Raw genomic sequence first — 21,176 nt, 5'->3', positions numbered from 1 at the left:
TCTGCGCGGGTAAATACCACCACCCTGTCTATTTCTGCCGTAAAGCAGTAATGCATTTCGGTTTGAAGGGTGGGGCAGCCGTCATAACTATACTGATACCTTAGAACTTATATATTTCAAGGTGGGTGGCGCATTTACGTTGTAGATGTCTATGGACTCCAGTAACCAGTTAACACCAGGTGGGCTGTGAGGTTGTACACCCATCTAAGTAATAAAAAAAAATCGCTTTTAGTATACGATGCTGTTGTAGTTGAGTTGATGATACGGAAGATATGGCGTTATAGGCGTTATATGGAATTATAGGCGTCAAAATACATATCTATTAATTTTTAATACATTTTATTATTTAGAATAAGTCTATCTACAAAATGTATATTTTATGGCAATCAGTCCATGATCTCAGCAATATATGCCAGTGTCTTGCAATATATCGACTCATCCGCAGAACAAAGTCCGATGTGATCATAGAGCAAAAACGAGTTATATAGCTAGGCGAAATAAGGGATACGAACTCTACGGACGTGTGTTTTTGGAATTTTTGTATCTCATTTAGTTTCGGAAATATATAATTGAATAACGTTCTATCTGTCGTTAGCTCCGCATAAAAACGTACGGAGTGATCAAGCGCCGTCCCGCACGGAGCGGTCGCACTGTTCGTTCGTCAGTCCGGCCGCTGTTCGTTGGACTTGTTGGAGAGAAGGCGTCTTTGTGTCAAGCGCTTAGGTTTTTACTGTTTGACTTTAAATTAATAATGTAACACGTATTTTGCTCGATAAAAGATATTTTTAGACATGTCACGATCACGGAAAATGTTGAATATGCTTAAGGCTGATACAGAAGACCCTGACCTTAGTTCATCATTTTCTAATGTAGCCGCTGTTCATGTGGAGAAAAATGTAAATAATATTAAGTTGCCAACTTTTCAGTTGTATTATTTCATAATTCACACGCTATTAAATTCTAAATTAAAAAATATTATCTATATTGCTTTTTTGTTTCAATAAGTGCTTGTAGTCGACCGATGTTTTTATAAGACGTTTTTTGACGAATAGGTAACGAAACGCATTTTTAATGCAAAAACACAATTGGCGTAATGCATATTCACAGGAGTAATCAATATTTCTATAATAATTAACTGTTAAAAATAAAAGCGTTATGAAATATTAGGACGATATTTTACGAACACTATTGAACCTCTAAGCGTTCTATGTGAATATGGGACATTTTTTTACGAACTCTGTGACGCGATTTGTTGGTTCGTTAGTAAGATGAGACGTTGTTGCTGGGATAATGAAATCAGTTAGGACGTTAATCGTGTAAAAAAGTTGTTAAATATAACGATTTATTATTTAAATTTTGTTTAATTATTTCTGTATAATTAAATTGTTTTGCAAAACACATAAATATAAATAGTATTTTATAAACTGTCATAAAAATATGAGTTTTTTTAAATTTTCTCTTATAAATGATGATGATACCTGTAAGACATACAAACGTCACCTTTGCCTCCTGGACCAGTAGAAATCAGTCAGGAACTAGATGATGTATTGAAAAAATGCTAGATGAAGATAGTGGGACCAAGGAAATTACCTGCGACAGCTCAGTACCTAATCTCGTGCCTGATGTATCTGCCTTGGATGCTTACAGCAACCAACCTAGTATATTTTCTTTGAAAGTGCCTTTAAGTTACGAAAATTTGCCACATATACAGCTTGAAGATTTATTAGATCACCACAGATGTACTCCGTTCAATTTGGAACTGTCAGTACCAGCACTCATGCAATCTCCTACTAATATCCATTCGATCTGCAACACCGTATTCTGCCCTAATCATGTATCATGACCCTGAAAAATACAACACTAAAGCCATAAAAGAACGCCAATATCGTGACATTGTCAACTCAAACTTCAATCTAGGTTTTCATACTCCCAAAAAGTATTAGTGCGAGGAATGTCACGTTTTTCGACTGAATAAAAATCCAACTGACCAAGAGAAAGAAGCTTTTCAATAACACCAGACAAATAAGAAGGCAGGGCATTTAAAAAGCCTAGATAAAAAAGATGCTGAGGAGTCAAACGGAAACATGGTTACTGCTGTTTGATTTTGAAAAGTTTTACAGTGACCTCTAAGCAATATAAATATATTTTACTATAACAGAAAGCTTTCTTCTTTTAACTTAACGGTTTTGGATATGGGTAAAAAGAAGGCCATTTGCTATTTGTGGGATGAATCTGTGGAAAAACGTGGAGCAAACGAGGTAAGCAGTTGCCTCTTAAATTTTATACAGACTAATGTTGAACAAGGGACCAAGGAGTTCCGCTTTTGGTCAGACAATTGTGCTGGCCAAAATTGTAATCGCTTTGTATATTCATTATACGTTTATGCCGCAAAAAAGTTCAACATATACATTACACACCGGTTTTTACAGAAAGAGCATACCCAAAATAAGGGGGACAGTATCCACTCTGTCATCAAGAGAGCTTCTCAAACCAAAACTATATATACCCCTCATTAATGGCGTTTATTAGTAAGATGGGCCAAGAATGAAGGAGAACCCTATGTTGTTCGAAACGTAACCCAGAATGACGTATTCGACTTTAAAAGTCTTGTTAATAATAAGGTTTGGATCAAAGACATTAAGGGCAAGAAGATTAACTGGAATAACATCCCAACAAATTTGTTTTTGAAATATGATCTAACTCAACCTGATTATGATATTTTAGTAATTCGTAGTAATACGAGGAACTAGGTACAAGCTGAACTAAAAGCTGCATATTCTGGACCTATTATGATTCCTACTGCAAAGTATAAAGATTTAATGGATATGTGCCGCTCAGAACTTATTCCCTTAGAGGAACTCCATACTTTAACTCTTTGCCACATCACATAACTGTTACTGCTTCTGAAGAATCGAATGATAATCTATCGGAATAATTTTATCTAGTGTCTGCTTCCTCTTTTTAGAGCTGAATTCTTCCTACTAATTTAGCGAAGCAATGTTAATTATAATATTTTATGTTTGTCTACATGCCATTTCATTGCTATTAAGTATGTGCACCAGTTATAAGTCTAGGTTACTATGTAAGACTGATTGATTAATTATGAAGGCTGATTATTATAGATTAGTGATTAGTAGATTAGTTCTATGATTAGTGAGTAGATAGTTTACTGCTGGTAGGACCTCTTGTGAGTCCGCACGGGTAGGTACCACCACCCCGCCTATTACTGTCGTGAAACAGTAATGCGTTTCGGTTTGAAGGGTGGGGCAGCCGTTGAGATATATCTCAAGGTGGGTGGCGCATTTACGTTGTAGATGTCTATGGGCTCCAGTCATCAATTAACACCAGGTGGGCTGTGAGTTCGTCCACCCATCTAAGCAATAAAAAAAAACTTTGATACTGCTGATTTTAATGTTGTTATTATAAAAAAAATTAGTTTTATTATCTTCGTCCGCGTCTGCGTCCTGCAATGTTCTAATTGATACATGAACCTGTAAGTTTTTTTGTAATTTTTAGTGTTATGGTTGCTGTTTATGATGATTCTTTATACCAGTTTTGAGATTTTTTCACTTAATAAACGATTTTAAATAATTACTATCTTTTTTATTTAGTTATATAGGAGGGCAGTGATGATATGAGGAACGTTATGTTTAAATATTTCAAGGTTGTTATTTACGTAGGACTCATTAGTAGTTAGTAATTCCAAAGAAAACCGACTCATGTTAATATAGAACGTCATTTAATTTACATGTGTCCATAAAACAACGTGTAACGTTCACTAAGGACCCTCGCTGTTTTGCCATAAAACGTCTTATGTTAATATAGAACTCACTATCTCCAGAAATAAAAGAATAACAGTTATAAACTACATAGTATTTAACAAAGCTGAGACGTAGTAACAACATACCAAAAAATCTAAACAACAAGTCGCACCGTTTAAAAGTTACACAAGTCAACAACTTCTTTAACCTCTACTGAAAACTATCAATCCTACAGATAGGACTATATTCTGCGGATGAGTCGATATCTTTTTAATGTTTTATTACTCAATAAAACGTTCGTGCAGTCCTTTTTTGGCAGGAACGCGAAAAGCAAAGCTGTGGCAATTGTTTTATTTTGTTAATGTCGGGTTTCTTCAGGTTTAAACGTGTAATAGCGGTGGTTTATTATTTGCTTAGTGCATAAATGTTAGAAAATGAAACAGAACCGAAAAGCTGCTGGACGTTACTGAACAAGGCTTTTGGGTTCTTCCAAAAAGTTTACTGCAGTCTTATAAAATAGCCACCATTTTATTGAGAACTTATTCACATTATCTAGTTTCACTTAATATCATCCCAATTGATTACGATTTCAAATAAATCAACTTCATTTCATTTCATTCAAATCATTTTTCACTACATAATATTCACTTTCATTTAAATGAGAAATATATTATGTAAAAATTACGCTGTATTGTGTGATACCCTCGCTGTTCATGTTGGAAAAATGGAAAACTAATACTGTCAAATAAGCTAGTGTCAAATTGAGTTTCACTTTGACATTTGTACAAACAATTCGTGATTATGTTTGGCGCTTGTTAATTTGTGTTGTGAATTAAAAGCATTACAGTATTGCATGGGAGTTTGTCTTAATCAAGATGCCTGCGTTTCTTAAATATATCGATATGGAAAATTTCAAGACCTATAGAGGACATCACCGCATAGGTCCTTTGAAGTCTTTTACCGCTGTTGTTGGCCCTAATGGATCAGGTACTAATGACCTAAGAAAACCTTACATTTTTCCCATAGTCTATCTTTTAACCGTTTCTTAATATTCTTATTTTCATGCTGTAGAGCGAACACCGATTTCATTTTCAACAAATCAAAACGTTTCCCTCGCTTTTCCAATAAACAGAGGTGCTCTATGAATAGTAGTATTGTAACCAATTAAAAGAACAAGTTTCCTGCTTTGCTAAAAACAATTACGAGGGAACTTCTTTGTTAATACTGCTTTTTTGTGAAATTGTAAAAAAAAAATCCATTAGACCACTGTTATAACAAATAACTTAAAATTTACATTTCTTAAAAGGAAAGTCCAACTTCATGGACGCTGTGAGCTTTGTGATGGGTGAGAAGACATCATTGTTGCGTGTGAAGAGGTTGAGTGACTTGATCCATGGTGCTTCAATCAACAAACCTGTTTCTCGAAGGTGAATTCTTCTTTCCACTTTATAACAAGATCATTGTATATTTTTTTCAAAATGTTAAAAATTTTTTTTTTAGAATAATTATTTTAAACCAAACTTGTGCGGTAGACTTCTGTGTTGTATGAACAATTATAACCATGAATTTTTTTAATTTAATCATTTTCAATTAATAAATCACAATTTATAAAAAGACTACCAACTACTCTGAATAATAATTGATTTCTCGATATAGGTTAGTTTTTCTTTTTTCATTGCTTAGGTGGGTGACGAGCACACGGCCCACCTAGTGTGAAGTGGTTACCAGAGCCCATAGACATCTACAACGTAAATGCTGCCACCCACCTTGAGACATCAGTTCCAAAGTCTCAGTATAGTTAAAAATGTTAACGGCCTTGTAGACTCCTTGATCCATTTAACCATGAATTTATTCCAGTGCATCGGTTACGGCAACGTTTGTTCTGGAAGACATGACTGAGAAACATTTCCAGAGATCAGTGATTGGACAATCGTCTGAACATAAAATTGATGGCCAGGTAAAAGATTGTGATTTTTGTAACAAATTCCTGTTTTATGTTAAGTTGAATAACAAGTTTTATTGGTGGTCTACCCCATAGAATGCAGGTGAAGGAAGGGTGGACCACCGTGTATCTATCTTCTCATTGCTTATTTTTGCCACAAAGCAGCCATGCTCTCTCATTTGAAAGGGGGCCCTATAATATGACTTTAACTTTATGTCTATGAGTAAAGCAATGGTAAACCAGAATGGTTGTGATGAATATGATTTCTAGATACTTCATACTAGATAAGTCCTGAGCCTGTGCCTTAGCCTTATTTAGCCTAAAAAAAGATGATGAAACTAATCTGAAGTGAAGCTCTCTTTGTAATATGAAATCATAGGTTATGGACATCACCTGATTGGCTTTTTATTGCAAAGCAACTTCATGTTCAGGCATACCAGCACTCCCATATGTACAGTATATTCACATCTGATTAGATGTGCTATGTGTATGAAATAAATGAATCCTTTTTTTAACAGTCTGTATCAGTAAGTAACTATCTTGGTGAACTAGAGAAATTGGGCATCAATGTGAAAGCCAAGAACTTCCTAGTCTTCCAGGGTGCCGTCGAGAGCATTGCCATGAAGAATCCTAAAGAAAGGACTACTCTGTTTGAGGAGATCAGCGGGTAACATATTTTTCTAAGTGTTGTCACCATCATGATCGTAATTTATATCACAAACTTCATTAGTCTTTTACAATAGATAAAAGATTACCTAAAAGACATAGTTTTAATCAAAGTTTCAATAATATAATGTGCTCTACACTATGTAAATCCAAACTTATTTGCTCCCTCACTCAAATCAAACAATACAATTAGAGGAAATTAAAATTGCATACTACCATCCAATGGTACCACCCGACCGTACAGTAAATTCTGCATCCTCTAAACTAGTAGCAGTATATGTTTTATTTACTTACATATGATATTTAATATGTAGGTCTGGAGTGTTAAAGGAACAGTATGAAGCTTGCCGTGCTGAAGTAAACCGAGCTGATGAGGAGGCTCAATTCTCCTATCAGAAAAAGAAGGGAGTGGCAGCTGAGAGGAAAGAAGCAAAGTTTGAGAAGGAAGAAGCAGAGAAATACACAAGGCTTAAGCAAGAATTGGTGAGAATTAAACTATTAAACTACATATTACAAAAATGTGGAAGCATTGCAATCATGTTTGTGAGTATATTTTAATGAAAACAGCAATGAATTAAACTATAATTATACCAACCTCTTCAGTTTATATTTGTATCCCTCTAACTGGAGCAAAATTCACCAGTTTTATCTCCACTAGTTTACTCCAGACTCACCCAAGACTCATTCACATGGTTCACTTTGATCATTAAAGCACTCACGCCCTCATTCACACCATTGACATACAAAAAAATAATTATAAAAATAAATATTTTACCATTTAAGCAAGAGCAAAAAGTGGAACTTCAACTTTTCCATCTGTATCACAACGAGAGGGAGATTCAGGCTAATGAAGAAGATTTGCAACACAAACAACAAGAATTAGCAAAAATTGAGAAGAAAAGACAGAAGGCTGAAGAAGCCTTAAAGGAAAAGAAAAAAGAAGCCGGAAGCGTACAGAGAGAGCTCGCAAAGATTGAACAGGACATTAGGGAAGTGGTGAGTGAGGATTATTGATCTATTTTATGTCAAAACAGTAATTTTTTATTCATCCACCTCAAGAGAAGAAGGTAATTTAAGTAAATTGGGTGATAAGGTATTTAATGAATTTATTGAACCATTCATTGTCGTCAATTAAATATATGATATTGTTTGTTTTGATTGGTATAACAGTAAAAGTATGCTCGCTCAGCTGGCTACAAAGGCAATAAAAAATTAAATATAAGATTGATGTAACATCATTAAAGAGAAGTATACCGATGTAAGCTCACCCGATGGTGAGATGTTACTGTGGCATTGCCAAGCCATTAAATTCTGCCAAAAATATAAATCGCAATTAGTTTAAAGCTTTTTATCATGCCAAAAATTAGAAACCATTGTCTCTATAGTCGATTATGATTTCGATTTGATTCGATACAATACTGCAAAAGCTGAAGTATGTTTCCTAGAAATAAACTTCAATACTTTCCATGTGTATTTTAGGAAGCAGAGATTTCAAAAAAACGACCAACCTTCATAAAAGCAAAAGAACGAGTCACTCACACCCAGAAGAAGCTTGAAAGTGCTCAAAAGACATTAGAACAAGCGCGGAAAGCTCATGAGGCTCATCAGGATGACATCAGAACTTTGGAGGAGGAGCTTAGAACCTTGGAGCAGCAAAAGGCAACATGGGAAACAGCTAGTGGTACCGGTCACAGTGGGAAGGCTGATGTACATTTGGAGGAGGCCCAGGTTTGGTTATTTCGTGTAAACTTCTTTTTATTTATTGCTTTAATGGTTACTGGAGCCCATAGACATCTACAACGTAAATGCGGCCACCCACCTTGAGGTATGAGTTCTAAGGTCTCAGCATATTTACAACGGCTGCCTCACCCTTCAAACCGAAACGCATTACTATATCACGGTAGAAATAGGCAGGGCGGTGGTACCTACCACGTACCTACCTACTACCTACGTGCGGACTCAAGAGATCCTTGACCACCTGAGACGGAAATTATAATTTTGCGGGTTTGATTTTTATTACACGATGTTATTCCTTCACCGTGGAAGTCAATCGTGAACATTTGTTGAGTACGTATTTCATTAGAAAAATTGGTACCCGCCTGGGATTCGAATACCGGTGCATCGCTCAACACGAATGCACCGGAGTCTTATCCTTTAGGCCACAATGACTTCAGAATCTGAATTAGTCTCATTCTTCAGATTCATTCTTTGCATTAATGAGTTTCCACATGCTTTGTGATCACCAACCCGCCTAATCCAATTGCAATAACGATCCCAGTTGGAAGGAAAGCCAAAGGAAATAGAATTAAGATTTGACTTCAACTCAAGATAATAATGAAAGCATATTGAGCTTGATTTCAACTGTAACCGATTCACATAACAAACAAACTATTAATTTTTTTATAAATCATTTGAGTAGATCCGTGAATATGAAGAGCTGAAGATGGAAGCATCCCGTCAAGCAGCTCGCTACCTCCAGGAACTGGATTCCGTGAATAGGGAACAGAAGGCAGACCAGGATCGTCTGGACAATGAGCTGAGGAAGAAGGGAGAGCTGGAAAACAAGCATCGGCAGAAGGTATTGTGCCATATTTTCACATTTTTTTTATATATTTGTGCTGGATGAGAGAAGCCAAGGATCGTGCTCAGTGGCGAGCAATTGGAGAGGCCTATGTCCAGCAGTGGACTACTATAGGCTGATGATGATGTTGATGATGATGTGTGTGTAATGTTGTTTGGTAATCCAGGGGCACGAGAGAAACGAAGCTGTGAAGAGAGTGGACAAACTAAATGAACACATCAAGAGTTCGGAACAGGCTCTTGAGGAACAGAGGAGGCTACGAGCTGAGTTGCAGGTAAACTAGATGTTGTCCTAAATCGATTAAAGTCATTCTCTATTGCCTCTGTTGGTACCATCTTGTGTTGAGTGGTTATCCAGAGACATTCCAATGCTGATGCCCACTTTGAGGCAAAGATTTCAATAACATCATGGTTATTCTATATTTCAAACTAGTGTAAGGCTTAAGCAGATTCCTCAGCTGTATGTCTTACCATCATGACTGTCATGAGCGACGGCATTCTCATGACTTACCATCAATAATTCCCAAAATCGTTATAAAAAAAATTGAGCGTGGGACTGCTGTTTTTTTATTGCCCTTATATGCAGATGACATACGGCTCCCATGATGGTGAGTGGTTACCGTCGTCCACGGACTTCAGGACTAAGCCGCCTTGTGGCAGAGATGGCCAGGATGCTAGTATGAGTGTGTTCCAGGCGGACGTGGGTTCGTGCCGCGGGCGGGCCGCCAGCCTGCAGACGCAGCTGGAGGACGTGGCGGCGCAGCTGGGCGACGCGCGCGTGGACAAGCACGAGGAGGCGCGCCGCAGGAAGAAGCAGGAGATCGTCGAGAGCTTCAAGCGAGACATCCCCGGGGTTGTGAGTAGCAACGCGCCTCATTACAGTACAAACCCTTGTAGTGTGTGTGCTCCACTTTCAAAATATTTGTCGTGGATAACGACTAGTAATATTAAGACATTGTTTTGATTATTATTTTAAAAGATAAAATGTTGTTTTGATAAATATCACAAAAATATAGGGTAGACGCCGTAACGCCGGAGTATAAAATGGCGGTACGTGGACAGAGTCGTGTCAGTCAGTCAGTTGAAACGAAATTGTCAGTTTACCCTGTCATTGTGAAAATTATTTGTTGAGAGTTTCAATAATTATTATTCAAGAGGTTTTATTGACTTTTATTGCAATAAACTAAGTTCAACCGAATACTAATGATGTCGAAACTGCCGCTCAGCCACCGCGGGCGCCGACATATTCGTTGCTTAAATAATCGGCTCTCGGTTCAGTTGACATCCACTCTCTCGTCTACTTGACGCGGCTGCAGCTTGAATGTATTACATTTCCGCAGTACGACAGAATGATCAACATGTGCCAGCCGACCCACAAGAGGTACAACGTGGCCATCACCAAGGTCCTCGGGAAGTACATGGAAGCTATCGTGGTGGACACCGAGAAGACAGCCCGGAGGTGTATCCAGGTTTGTCTCAGGAAAACGTGGTGATTCAGAGTGTCTGTAGCTCCATCAGTAAGACTCGTGGCTTACTGGTGGTAGGAACTCTTGTGAGTCCGCGCGGGTAGGTACCACCACCCTGCTTATTTCTACCGTGAAGCAGTAATGCGTTTCGGTTTGAAGGGTGGGGCAGCCGTTGTAACTATAATTGAGACCCTAGAACTTATATCTCAAGCTGGGTGGCGCATTTACGTTGTGGATGTCTATGGGCTCCAGTAATCACTTAACATCAGGTGGGCTGTGAGCTCGTCCACCAATCTAAGCAATAAAAAAAAGCCCTGTACTGATCCAGTGATGTTATGCTTTGATACTCCAGCATAAGTAACGTTGTCTAACATTTCCGGCAACAGAGTAACAATGGGATTGTCAATGGGACTGTCTCACAGAGACCAATCAAGTGTATATATTTGCTTACTGAACAATTTTAGTGGGAGTCGTTAGTATGAAGCACGTATGCCAAGTCACTCAGGGCTTGCCGGGGCAGGACACTTGCACTGAATGAGTGATGCACTTGTGTCATTGTTAACGTACATCTATACTAATATTATAAAGAGTAAAGATTTGTTTGTTTGTTTGTATTGAATAGGCTCCGAAACTACTGAACCGATTTCAAAAATTCTCTATTTGGAAGCTACACTATTCCCGAGTGACATAGGCTATAATCTTTTTTGAAAAAAATTAGGTATCCTTACTAAAACTCCTAGAATGTAACCCAAGGTGTAAAAAAATACCTAAAATATTCTTTACATCGCGTGCCCTGCGAAAACTATTGATGATAAACTAAAATAATGTACTACGACTTTGTAGAACACATTATTATTTACAAAAAGTGTCGCGACAGCATATGTTTAACTATTATAGTTATGTCGCAATAAGTGTTCTTTTATTTTTAAAAATAAAACAACGTCAAAAATAGTTGAAATTTTTGTTAAAGACCCGAGCGGAGCCGGAGCGGGCCGCTAGTTGTATAATAAGACGATTGTAATTGTTTTATTTGGTTTAGGTGCTGAAAGAAAGAATGCTGGAACCGGAGACTTTCCTCCCCCTGGACTACATACAGGCCAAACCGCTGCGGGAGAGACTGAGGTCAGTGCGCAGATCTACTGGAAGTGACACAACCATCAATCCAACCCCACGCGCTTAGTATTTTGGAGATTATTTTTAATTGATCTCACTCCACATTATTGTAATGATTTTCATTAATTAGTGTATACGAAATGTTCATGGATACAGAACTTGTCCATCACGGTGTCCTAGGTCCCCGATGTGCGTTTAAGACCTGGGACGGGACGTTACGGGAATCACAAGGCTTCGAATTGTTTTGTTTGATGTTACTTTCCTCTGTCATGCCAAACGCGGAGACCGATTGGCGTGTCAAATATCATGTTCATTTCTTCAGTTTGCGCCATTTCGTAAGACGATCTTCATCATCATTGCAATTAGCTTAGTTCGTTGTGGCCCGAGTCTGATGCTGTACCCCGGTGAAACTTTTTGGCGGGAACGCGAGGAATGAAGTAATTTAGTTTTTCATCAGGTTTAAATGTGTATTAACGGTGGTTTATTAATTGTTTAATATCTGTGAAAGTGCACAAACGTGGGAAAATGAAACAAAGCCGCAGGACGTTACTTCTCGGGATCCTCCCAAAAAGTCCACCGAAAAAATCTCAGTAAACGACCGCCATTTTACTGAGATTATATTTCATCCCATATCATCTCATGTCATTTCATTTAATTTTATGTTATCATTTTTCATAAAAATAAGAATATAAATTAAAATAAGACATGACCTAAAGGTCTTAGTTACCAGGTCGTAAAATTCCTTAAAAAAAAAGTGTACCGGTGTGAGTGGTCGTGGTGTTCGCAGAGACATAAAGGAGCCCAAGAACGTGAAGCTGCTGTTCGACGTGCTCCGCTTCGAGCCGGCCGCCATCCACCGCGCCGTGCTCTTCGTCACCAACAACGCGCTCGTCTGCGAGACCCCCGAGGACGCGTCGCGCGTCGCCTACGACCTCGACCGGAACAAGAACAGCAGATACGATGTTAGTAGCACGAGCCCCGGGACAGCGACGCACTCGTCCGACAGTTACTGGGAGCCCGCACGGACGCGACCGCTCTGCCTATTTGTGCCACGAAGCAACCATGAGTTCTGGTTGTGATGTGATATCTCAAGCTTTTTTTTTATTGCTTAGATGGGTGGACGAGCTCACAGCCCACTTGGTGTTAAGTGGTTAGTGGAACCCATAGACATCTACGACGTAAATGCGCCACCCATCTTGAGATATAAGTTCTAAGGTCTCAAGTATAGTTACAACGGCTGCCCCACCCTTCAAACCGAAACACATTACTCCTTCACGGCAGAAATAGGCAGGCTGATGGTACTTACCCGCGCGGACTCACAAGAGGTCCTACCACCAGTAAAGCATTACACAATACAACTCAACTTCGACCTCATGTCTCAAGGCGGCTCCAGTGGCCGGCTCACACGGCTCCTCACTCCGGACGTGTCTGTTCACAGGCGCTGGCGCTGGACGGCACGTTCTACCAGAAGTCTGGCATCATATCGGGAGGCTCGTTGGATCTGGCGAGGAAAGCTAAACGATGGGACGAGAAGCATCTTTCACAGCTTAAAGCTAAAAAGGTAAACTGATCTTTTGTTACCGATGGTACGGTTCTTCGCTGCACAGCTCGAAGCAAAGTTAACAAGAAATAAATATATTATTATGTTGAAATTACCAGGAGAAGCTAACAGAAGAGCTCCGGGAGTCGATGAAGAAGTCCCGCAAGGAGTCGGAGCTGACCACCGTAGACTCGCAGATCCGGGGGCTCGAGTCCAGACTCAAGTACGCCGTCACCGACAGGGACACCACCGTGAGTCTACGCGCACCTCACTACCTGGCTACAGAGAGTCTTCATGCAGAACATATTAAATACATATTGTTCAGTTATTTAATAACAAGCTTTTGCCCGCGCCTCCGTCCGCGTGGAATAGTTACTTTGGCATAACGCTAAATTTTACCACCCGCTCCATTTACGAAGAAGAAGAAAGTAAAAATATTTTTGAATTATAGAATGTTAAGGAAGCTATTTAAACCCCTATTTACAAACATTCTTTATTGGTGCTCCACTTGTATTGGTCTTTAGCCTTTAGCCTTCCTTAATAAATGGGCTATCTAACACTGAAAGAATTTTTCAAATCGGACCAGTTCTTGAGATTAGCGTGTTCAAACAAACAAACTCTTCCGCTTTATAATATTAGTATAGATTCTCTTCAGTAAATAAGTTAGTGACCTAATCAACAGTTGTTTAATGTTTAATTAACTTATTCACTCTCTGGTTCATTCATTCATTCATTCATTCACACACACACATTCCTTACGGTAAAAAGTAATGTGGCTTTCTAATTGCAGTTAAAACAAATTAAGACGTTGGATGCCGAGATCGTTGAGCTGGAGCGAAAGATGGAAACTTTTGGGGTGAGATCACAAATTATATGATACTTTACATTTCATTATTTATAATACCTATAGAATTATAAATTGAGCTTTAATTCAGACCCTATTTAATGACTTACGACCCTTAAGGTAATTTTCAATATCATAATTCACTTCAGGTTGTCCCTTCGAGTAGGGCTGCCACTGACGGCTTCACGTTGTGTAAGGGACACGGCATGTCTAAAAATTTCCAGAACATTCCGATAGTACTAGTCCTTTTGGTATTCACTTCTGCTATGTGACGACAGATGGCGTCACTCACAATGACAATACAAGTAAATACTGAAATAATGCCGTCTAATAAATATGTATGGCGGACTTGAACACGGGCATCAATATTGGATACAGGGTGCTCTTCGTTTTAACATGTTAATGTTTATAGATTTTTTATATAGATTTAAGTCTTTTTCTTGTAAATTAAAATAAAATTAACTTTGAATGTTTATAAAAAAATTAAATTATTATAGCTCAAACAATACGGTCATCCTCGTGAAAGTTGACCGTAAGCTAATCGTTAGTGTTTGCGCGCAGCCTCAGATCGAGGAGATCGAGCGCACCATCCGGCTGCGCGACGCCAAGATCCAGGAGGTGAAGGAGAACATGAACAACGTGGAGGACGTCGTGTTCAAGGCGTTCTGTCGGGACATCGGCGTCGCCAACATCCGGTGCGTACCCGCCCCCTGCCCCCCACGCGGCCCCCCACGCGCCCCCCCACTCGACCCCCCACCCCCACCCTTCGCCCGCCACGCAGCTTCCCCGCAGAGCGGACAGTCGAGTCGGGCTGGGGATGAAACGGATTTATGATCTAGGCCATTAAAAAATACGCAGAGACGAAACAGCGTTACCTCCTCGATCGCTCCCCAAACGGTGTACTTCTCTTGTGTGTAGTGAGGCGACTGCGCCGGGGTACACGAGGTCGGACGAGCACTGACTAGTTGAAGTAGTCAAATTAATTTGTACTTAGACAAAGGTGGCTAATGGTACCGTCCGACCACTCTATCTGTGTTTGTGTTACATTGCGCGCCGTGTACATTTTGTAAAACGTAAATAAAAAAATAGTTTAACATTCACGGCACAAAACTTTACTGTCAAGAACTCTTCCATTAAACCGGGTACAACCGGGCAACAATACAATATAATTATAAATAAGTTTATAGTTTGGTCTCGCGTAATACAATATTTCTATTGATCTTTCGATCGAATGATTATATCGACCAACGGTTGACATTACAATATTACTTAACTATCGAGAAATTATTTTTATTAAAAATTAGACGATAGCTAACATTCAATTGTAATAATAGTTTTAACTATGTTTAGATCTCATGAAAACTAAAAATATATAATTAAAATAACCTAATCGTGGTTTTTCCTGTCATAAGTTGGTTATGTATTTCAATTTCAAAGATAGTATACCTGTCCTAAGTCGTATGTCCTGTCGCCTCCAAATGAGTATTAAACATCAATACTGCCTTACGTAGACAGGACGTTATGTTTGAAGAGTAGGCTCTGCGGGCGGGGCTGGGCGACCCTCCCTCCTCTACAGCAAAGTGCTCCGTACTGTTCAGTGCAGTAATGATCGGCCCATTCTGCTGCTTGCGTCCGCAGACAGTACGAGGAGCGCGAGCTGCGCGCCCAGCAGGAGCGCGCTAAGCGGCGGATGGAGTTTGAAGCGCAAATCGACAGGGTCGCCTCCAACCTGGAGTTCGAGCGATCCCGGGACACGCAGAGTACGTATGACCCCGACCTCCCGGTCCCCGAAGCGACCCCCCCTAACACACCCGTCCCCCCCCCCAGAGAACGTGACGCGGTGGGAGCGCGCGGTGCAGGACGCCGAGGACGAGCTGGAGGGCGGGCGCCAGGCGGAGGCCAAGCAGCGCGCCGACATCGACCACGAGCTGCGCCGCGCCGACACGCTCAAGGCGGACCGGGCCGCCGCGCGCACGCACCTCGAGAAGGCGGAGGAGGACGTCAACAAGGTACTGCCTCGCCGGTGCAAGCTGCGGCCCGGACCCCACCGCACGCGGCAATGCACTCTACTATATTGCAGGCGCGGAAAGAGGTGTCCAGCATCCAGAAGGACATCCAGAGCGTCCAGAAGCAGATGGCCAGCATCGAGGCGCGCATCGAGAGCAAGCGCAGCGAGCGACACAACATACTTCGGCAGTGCAAGGTACCCGCCCCTCGCACCCCGCTAATAATTAGGATTTCAATAGAATCTTACATTTAAAAAAATCGCACTTCTGATTGCTAGTTCCAATGTCCTGGCGCCCGCTGGAGATGAATGGGCATTTGTTTATGATAAACACGAGTTTCAATTACAAATACTTTTAAATATATTCATATGACCTTGGTACAATTCAAACTATATTAAAATTCACACAAACCTTTTTTTAGATCGATGACATAATAATACCCTTATTGGAGGGTAGCCTAGACGACACGGCCGACACGGAGTCCGACCCCTCCTCCATGTCCACCACGCAGCAGTACAGGAAGGAATCCAGGTACTTTGGATTTGATTCTATCAACCCGCAATGTACTCCGAAGGTACTCTGCGAGGTCGGTGACCCCGCGCGTCAATATATTTTAACTTACATTGCATGCAAACAACATTTTGAAAGTTGTGTTTCAAAGCGGAGGCGGACCGGCTAACCCTGGTCTGCAAAAAACTAGCGGTCATTAGTGTCGATAACGTGGCCCGATGCTTTCAGGATTCGTGTGGACTACAGCATGCTGTCGGACAGCCTGCGCGACCTGGAGGAGGCCGACGAGGTCCGGCGCCGCGCGGACAAGCTGCAGAAGGCGATCAACTCCCTGCAGACGACCGTCGACAAGATCCAGGCGCCCAACATGCGGGTACACCACGACTCTGTACAACTCACGTCCACCCTGCGTTAAGTGGTCACTCAGAGACCCATAGACCATAGATACCTTGGGTCGGGTTGGAGTCTCAACCGTGCAGTACGACGGCAGCCCCGCCCCTCAAACCGGAGCGCAGCACCGGGGCTGGGTCGGCGGCAGTAACCAGCACCGCGTGTGTCCCCAGGCCATGCAGAAGCTGACGGAGGTGCGGGAGAAGGTGAACGCGACCAACGAGGCCTTCGTGGCGGCGAGGAAGCGCGCGCACCGCGCCAAGCTCGCCTTCGAGAAGGTGCGTTTTTTTATCTCCATTTATTTTTAGTGTATACTAGCTGACCCGGCAGACTTCGTAGTGCCTCAATCGATAAATAAAAGACATAAACTTTTGTATAAAATAAACTTAAAACAAACAAAAGGAATGCGTCCGGCGGGGACACATCAAAAGAAAAACAAAATTGTTATTTTTATTTAATTCCGAGCATTTTTATATTTATCTACCTTTTAAACCTTCTCTGGACTTCCACAAATAATTCAAGACCAAAATTAGCCAAATCGGTCCAGCCGTTCTCGAGTTTTAGCGAGACTAACGAACAGCAATTCATTTTTATATATTTAGATAGATAGATAGATAGATTAAGATTTTGTTATACATTGCTGGCCCAAATCACTAATTTTTCGTTGGAAGTAGTTGCATTCATAACTTATCTTTATACCACTGGATACGTTCATGGGGATAACAACAAACATGTTTAAAATATTCAAGTTTACAATCCAGTCGGTAATAAGTGTACCCGCACGTACCATAGATATGACGGGAGTGGCGCCGGCTGGAGACTAATTGTGAACGAGAGAGTGTGTTAGTGCGGGGCCGGACGGGGCGAGCGCACGTCGCCTTCACATCAACATTTCCTACATAACGCTGATTCATCTTACATTTGATTTTGTGAAAATCATAAAATAATTCAGTAAAAAATAGACGAGCGATAATTAATAATTCTAAAACACAAAGGTCAAATCGTTCTTCAAATGTAAATGTGAAGTTAAGCGTCTACCGAAATTGCCAACGATACAGCAGTTGAATTAATAATAATGAACCGCTGAACTGTTGTTGCGATACAACTCGACTATTCACCGGCGATACCTTCTCTTTTGATTTTTAATTGCATTTCCTTTTTCTGTAGTGTTAATGACTGTTAAAGCAAAACTCTTTTGTCCTGCACTGCGCCGTGACCCCGGGCCTTGAGTAGACGCTGCTCGAATGAACATAGACATTTTTAGCCACCAATTGGATTAGATGAATTTTTTTCAAATACTAAATGAAATGTTTTATACGAACTGTTTGTAAAGTGTTGTATCGTTTCGCGAGCAGGTGAAGAAGGAGCGCCACGACAAGTTCATGGACTGCTTCGAGCACGTCGCCAACGAGATCGACGCCATCTACAAGGTACACCCGCGCCCCCCGCCGCCCCCCACCCCCGCCGACACCTGGACGCAGTGGCAGCTGGACGACATGCCGTAGGACCGACCATGTAGTGCAATGACCTTCGAGGGGAGGTCAGAGATGGATGGACTGTGCGTAGTGTGGAGAGGCTGTGTCCAGCAGTGGACGACTATGGGATGATAAACATAATAGTGGTTATATATTTTATGAAATGTTGTTTGTAGTTAAAGTGTCTCCTCACTGAGTTCTTATCTAGTCGTTCTGGAAGACTCGCACACTTTGTCGCTGTTGTCCTTCGATCAATAATAGTACTAGATTAAGGATCAGGAACAAAAATAAGACGCTCCAGTGGCCACGTTTGCAGACACGAAAACATCTTCATTTCTTAGAAAAAAGTTTAATAATGTTAACGACTTCAGTTTATTATAAACCTTAATACTTAAACATAAAGTTTAATTACAATTGCAAAATATATGTATTTAGGTCCTTTCGTCAGAAAAAGAATATTATGGAATAAATTTAAAATGTCACTTGAACATAAAAAGTCATCAGTACAAAGATATTTATTCTAAAATGATACTTAAAGCCTAATTTATAAGGTTAAAAATATTTGTTTAAAATTTCGTGCTTATTGTATTGTGGAACTAGATGTAGTTCTTGGTATTACATTTCAATGTTCAGAACACAGTAAGTATTGAAAGACATAGAGTTGCAGAATATACATATTTGTTTTAGGTTTGTTTTGTATGGTCGCAACTATTTTTGACCGATTCAAAAAAGGAGTAGATAATATTTTACATTGCCGCTATTACAACAAATAGGTGATAAAAAATAAAATTGAATAAAGTAAAAAAAATATGAAAGGAAACACGAAACATGTTTTCCACGTATTCTTTATACAGAAGTAATAAAAACAATAATGTAGGTTTAATTACCTTTAAACAGATTCAGTTTGTTATAAAGCTGTCTTTTAGAAGTCATTTTTATATGAGCGGTTTCTTTTTTACAAATATAATGTAATCTTATATCAATGAATTTTTCTATAATCAGTTTAATTTAGGCTTATTTTATGGCTGTGTTCGTTTCCCCCAGAAAACAAATCCTTTTCAGCATATACGCTTAAAATATTTACACATACATATAAAGTTTTTTTAATACTTTTTTGCATTGATTTGCCACCACCATTGAACAATTCTAGAATTTTTATAAGGGTTCTATATTTCTTCTCCTCTTTCTTTCGCGACAATATATAACCATTGTGCACAGCGACAAGGGGCTACTAGGAAATCTACAAACAAAAATAACATTATAAAATAACAAAACTACTCTATGCATTCCCTGTCCAAGAATAGGTGATGTTTGTTACAATAGTTGGTGCCTTGTTGCAAACATTGGCCAAACAATCACAATATTCGTAAATTGTGTTTTATTTACAATATAATTGTGTTTATTATTTTATGAAAAACACTTAATAATATAAATTTACCAAAAAAAGATATTCCTTCCAAAACCTTGGTGTTACGGTGGTTTTTTACTCAGTTTTTGAACGCGCATTGCAGCGTTTTGACGTCTTAGTGTTGGCTATGATTGGACCATACTAATTTGAAATAAGACCACAAATTTATTTGTGGTCTTATTTTTCGGGCCGTTTTTGAAGCGCTAATCGCGAATCTAGTAATATTATTGATCGAAGCTGTTGTCACTGTTGTCGGTGAGGTGGAGGTGACGGCCCGCTGTTGCAGGCGCTGGCGATGAACCAGTCGGCGCAGGCGTTCCTGGGGCCCGAGAACCCCGAGGAGCCGTACCTGGACGGCATCAACTACAACTGCGTGGCCCCCGGGAAGCGCTTCCAGCCCATGTCCAACCTCTCCGGCGGGGAGAAGACGGTGGCCGCGCTGGCGCTGCTCTTCGCCATCCACAGGTCCGCACGGCACCCCGCACCACGTACATTCTTTTCAATTTTAATTACAACTAGTAGTCCCGCAGTTGTCGAAATTCGACTATAATTAATTGAAATTATAAGTTTGAACATTATTATGGTTCTATTGTCAAAAACTATCATACTTATATAATCACAGATTTCGCCAAGACTACACTATAGACAAATAATACTAAAGATAAACAATATTAATCTGTTTTCAATTTGACAAATGACTAAAGTTTGACAATAAGCAAAGAGTATATATACATAATATTATTATGTGTGTGTCAAATATATGGTAGAGTGTGTAATGTTTTCTTTATTGATTTAATGTATCTTTTATGCATTGTTTTTAAAAAATATTAGCATTGTGCACTCCTTCTCTATATTCTCTATAAGTCTGGAAAGTTTCATACTCCTCCGTCCGCGCAATTTTCGTAAAAAGGGGTACAAGGTTTTTGCTTTACGTATTAATATACAGATTGAAGTAACAATGTTTTATTCCTTTATGTGCGGTCCCGCAGCTACCAGCCGGCGCCGTTCTTCCTGCTGGACGAGATAGACGCGGCCCTGGACAACACCAACATAGGAAAGGTCGCCTCCTACATCCGCTCCAAGAAGGGCTGTCTGCAGACCATCGTCATCTCGCTCAAGGAGGAGTTCTACGGGTGCGCCGATGCGCTGGTCGGCATCTGCTCGGAGGTACGTGTGACGGTGTCCCCGGGCGCGAAGACCATGGGCTACAGCAATGTGACTTAATGTTTGTTTGTCCGCAGCCGGCGGACTGCCTCGTGAGTGACGTCATCACCCTCAGCCTGGAGAACTACGCGGATTAGTTCAAGAAACGGAACAAGCTCTTTATATTCTCATTCCTTTAAGATTTTAATTTCAGTTGTGACGTTAATTAATATAGGACTTGATTACATATCTTATTATATTTTGGATGATACATTCTTTGTTTTATTGAAAAAGATATCCTCACTAACCTTACTATCTACTACACTAACCTA

At 40.2% G+C, this 21,176-nt stretch overlaps 1 protein-coding gene across 1 annotated transcript; it reads left to right on the top strand.

The window, feature by feature from the left end:
* Positions 1 to 4,467: 4,467 nt before the first annotated feature.
* SMC1 (structural maintenance of chromosomes 1) lies at positions 4,468 to 21,115 on the top strand. Its single transcript, XM_028183921.2, has 27 exons — positions 4,468 to 4,748; positions 5,068 to 5,188; positions 5,619 to 5,718; positions 6,222 to 6,370; positions 6,684 to 6,852; positions 7,153 to 7,365; positions 7,849 to 8,097; positions 8,789 to 8,947; positions 9,117 to 9,224; positions 9,644 to 9,805; positions 10,290 to 10,418; positions 11,455 to 11,537; positions 12,316 to 12,490; positions 12,967 to 13,089; positions 13,188 to 13,319; positions 13,859 to 13,924; positions 14,474 to 14,607; positions 15,551 to 15,672; positions 15,740 to 15,921; positions 15,993 to 16,115; positions 16,340 to 16,449; positions 16,657 to 16,801; positions 16,992 to 17,096; positions 18,174 to 18,248; positions 19,988 to 20,166; positions 20,691 to 20,868; positions 20,943 to 21,115. Exons 1-27 carry the CDS (start codon positions 4,637 to 4,639, stop codon positions 21,000 to 21,002), a joined length of 3,663 nt encoding a protein of 1,220 aa, XP_028039722.2. The 5' UTR covers positions 4,468 to 4,636; the 3' UTR covers positions 21,003 to 21,115.
* The last annotated feature ends 61 nt before the right edge of the window (positions 21,116 to 21,176 follow it).

Source organism: Bombyx mandarina, chromosome 08, assembly GCF_030267445.1.
Source record: "Bombyx mandarina strain Sakado chromosome 08, ASM3026744v2".
Classification (NCBI taxonomy): domain Eukaryota; kingdom Metazoa; phylum Arthropoda; class Insecta; order Lepidoptera; family Bombycidae; genus Bombyx; species Bombyx mandarina.
The sequence above is the reverse complement of the archived record's forward strand: the minus strand, read 5'-3'. Positions and strand labels throughout refer to the sequence as shown.

Coding starts and splice junctions, on each gene's coding strand:
- SMC1 (XM_028183921.2), top strand. CDS start 4,637: ATGCCTGCGTTTCTTAAATATATCGATATGGAAAATTTCAAGACCTAT. Junction 7,366..7,848: donor AACAGGACATTAGGGAAGTG/GTGAGTGAGGAT, acceptor TGTGTATTTTAG/GAAGCAGAGATTTCAAAAAA. Junction 15,673..15,739: donor GCGATCCCGGGACACGCAGA/GTACGTATGACC, acceptor CCCCCCCCCCAG/AGAACGTGACGCGGTGGGAG.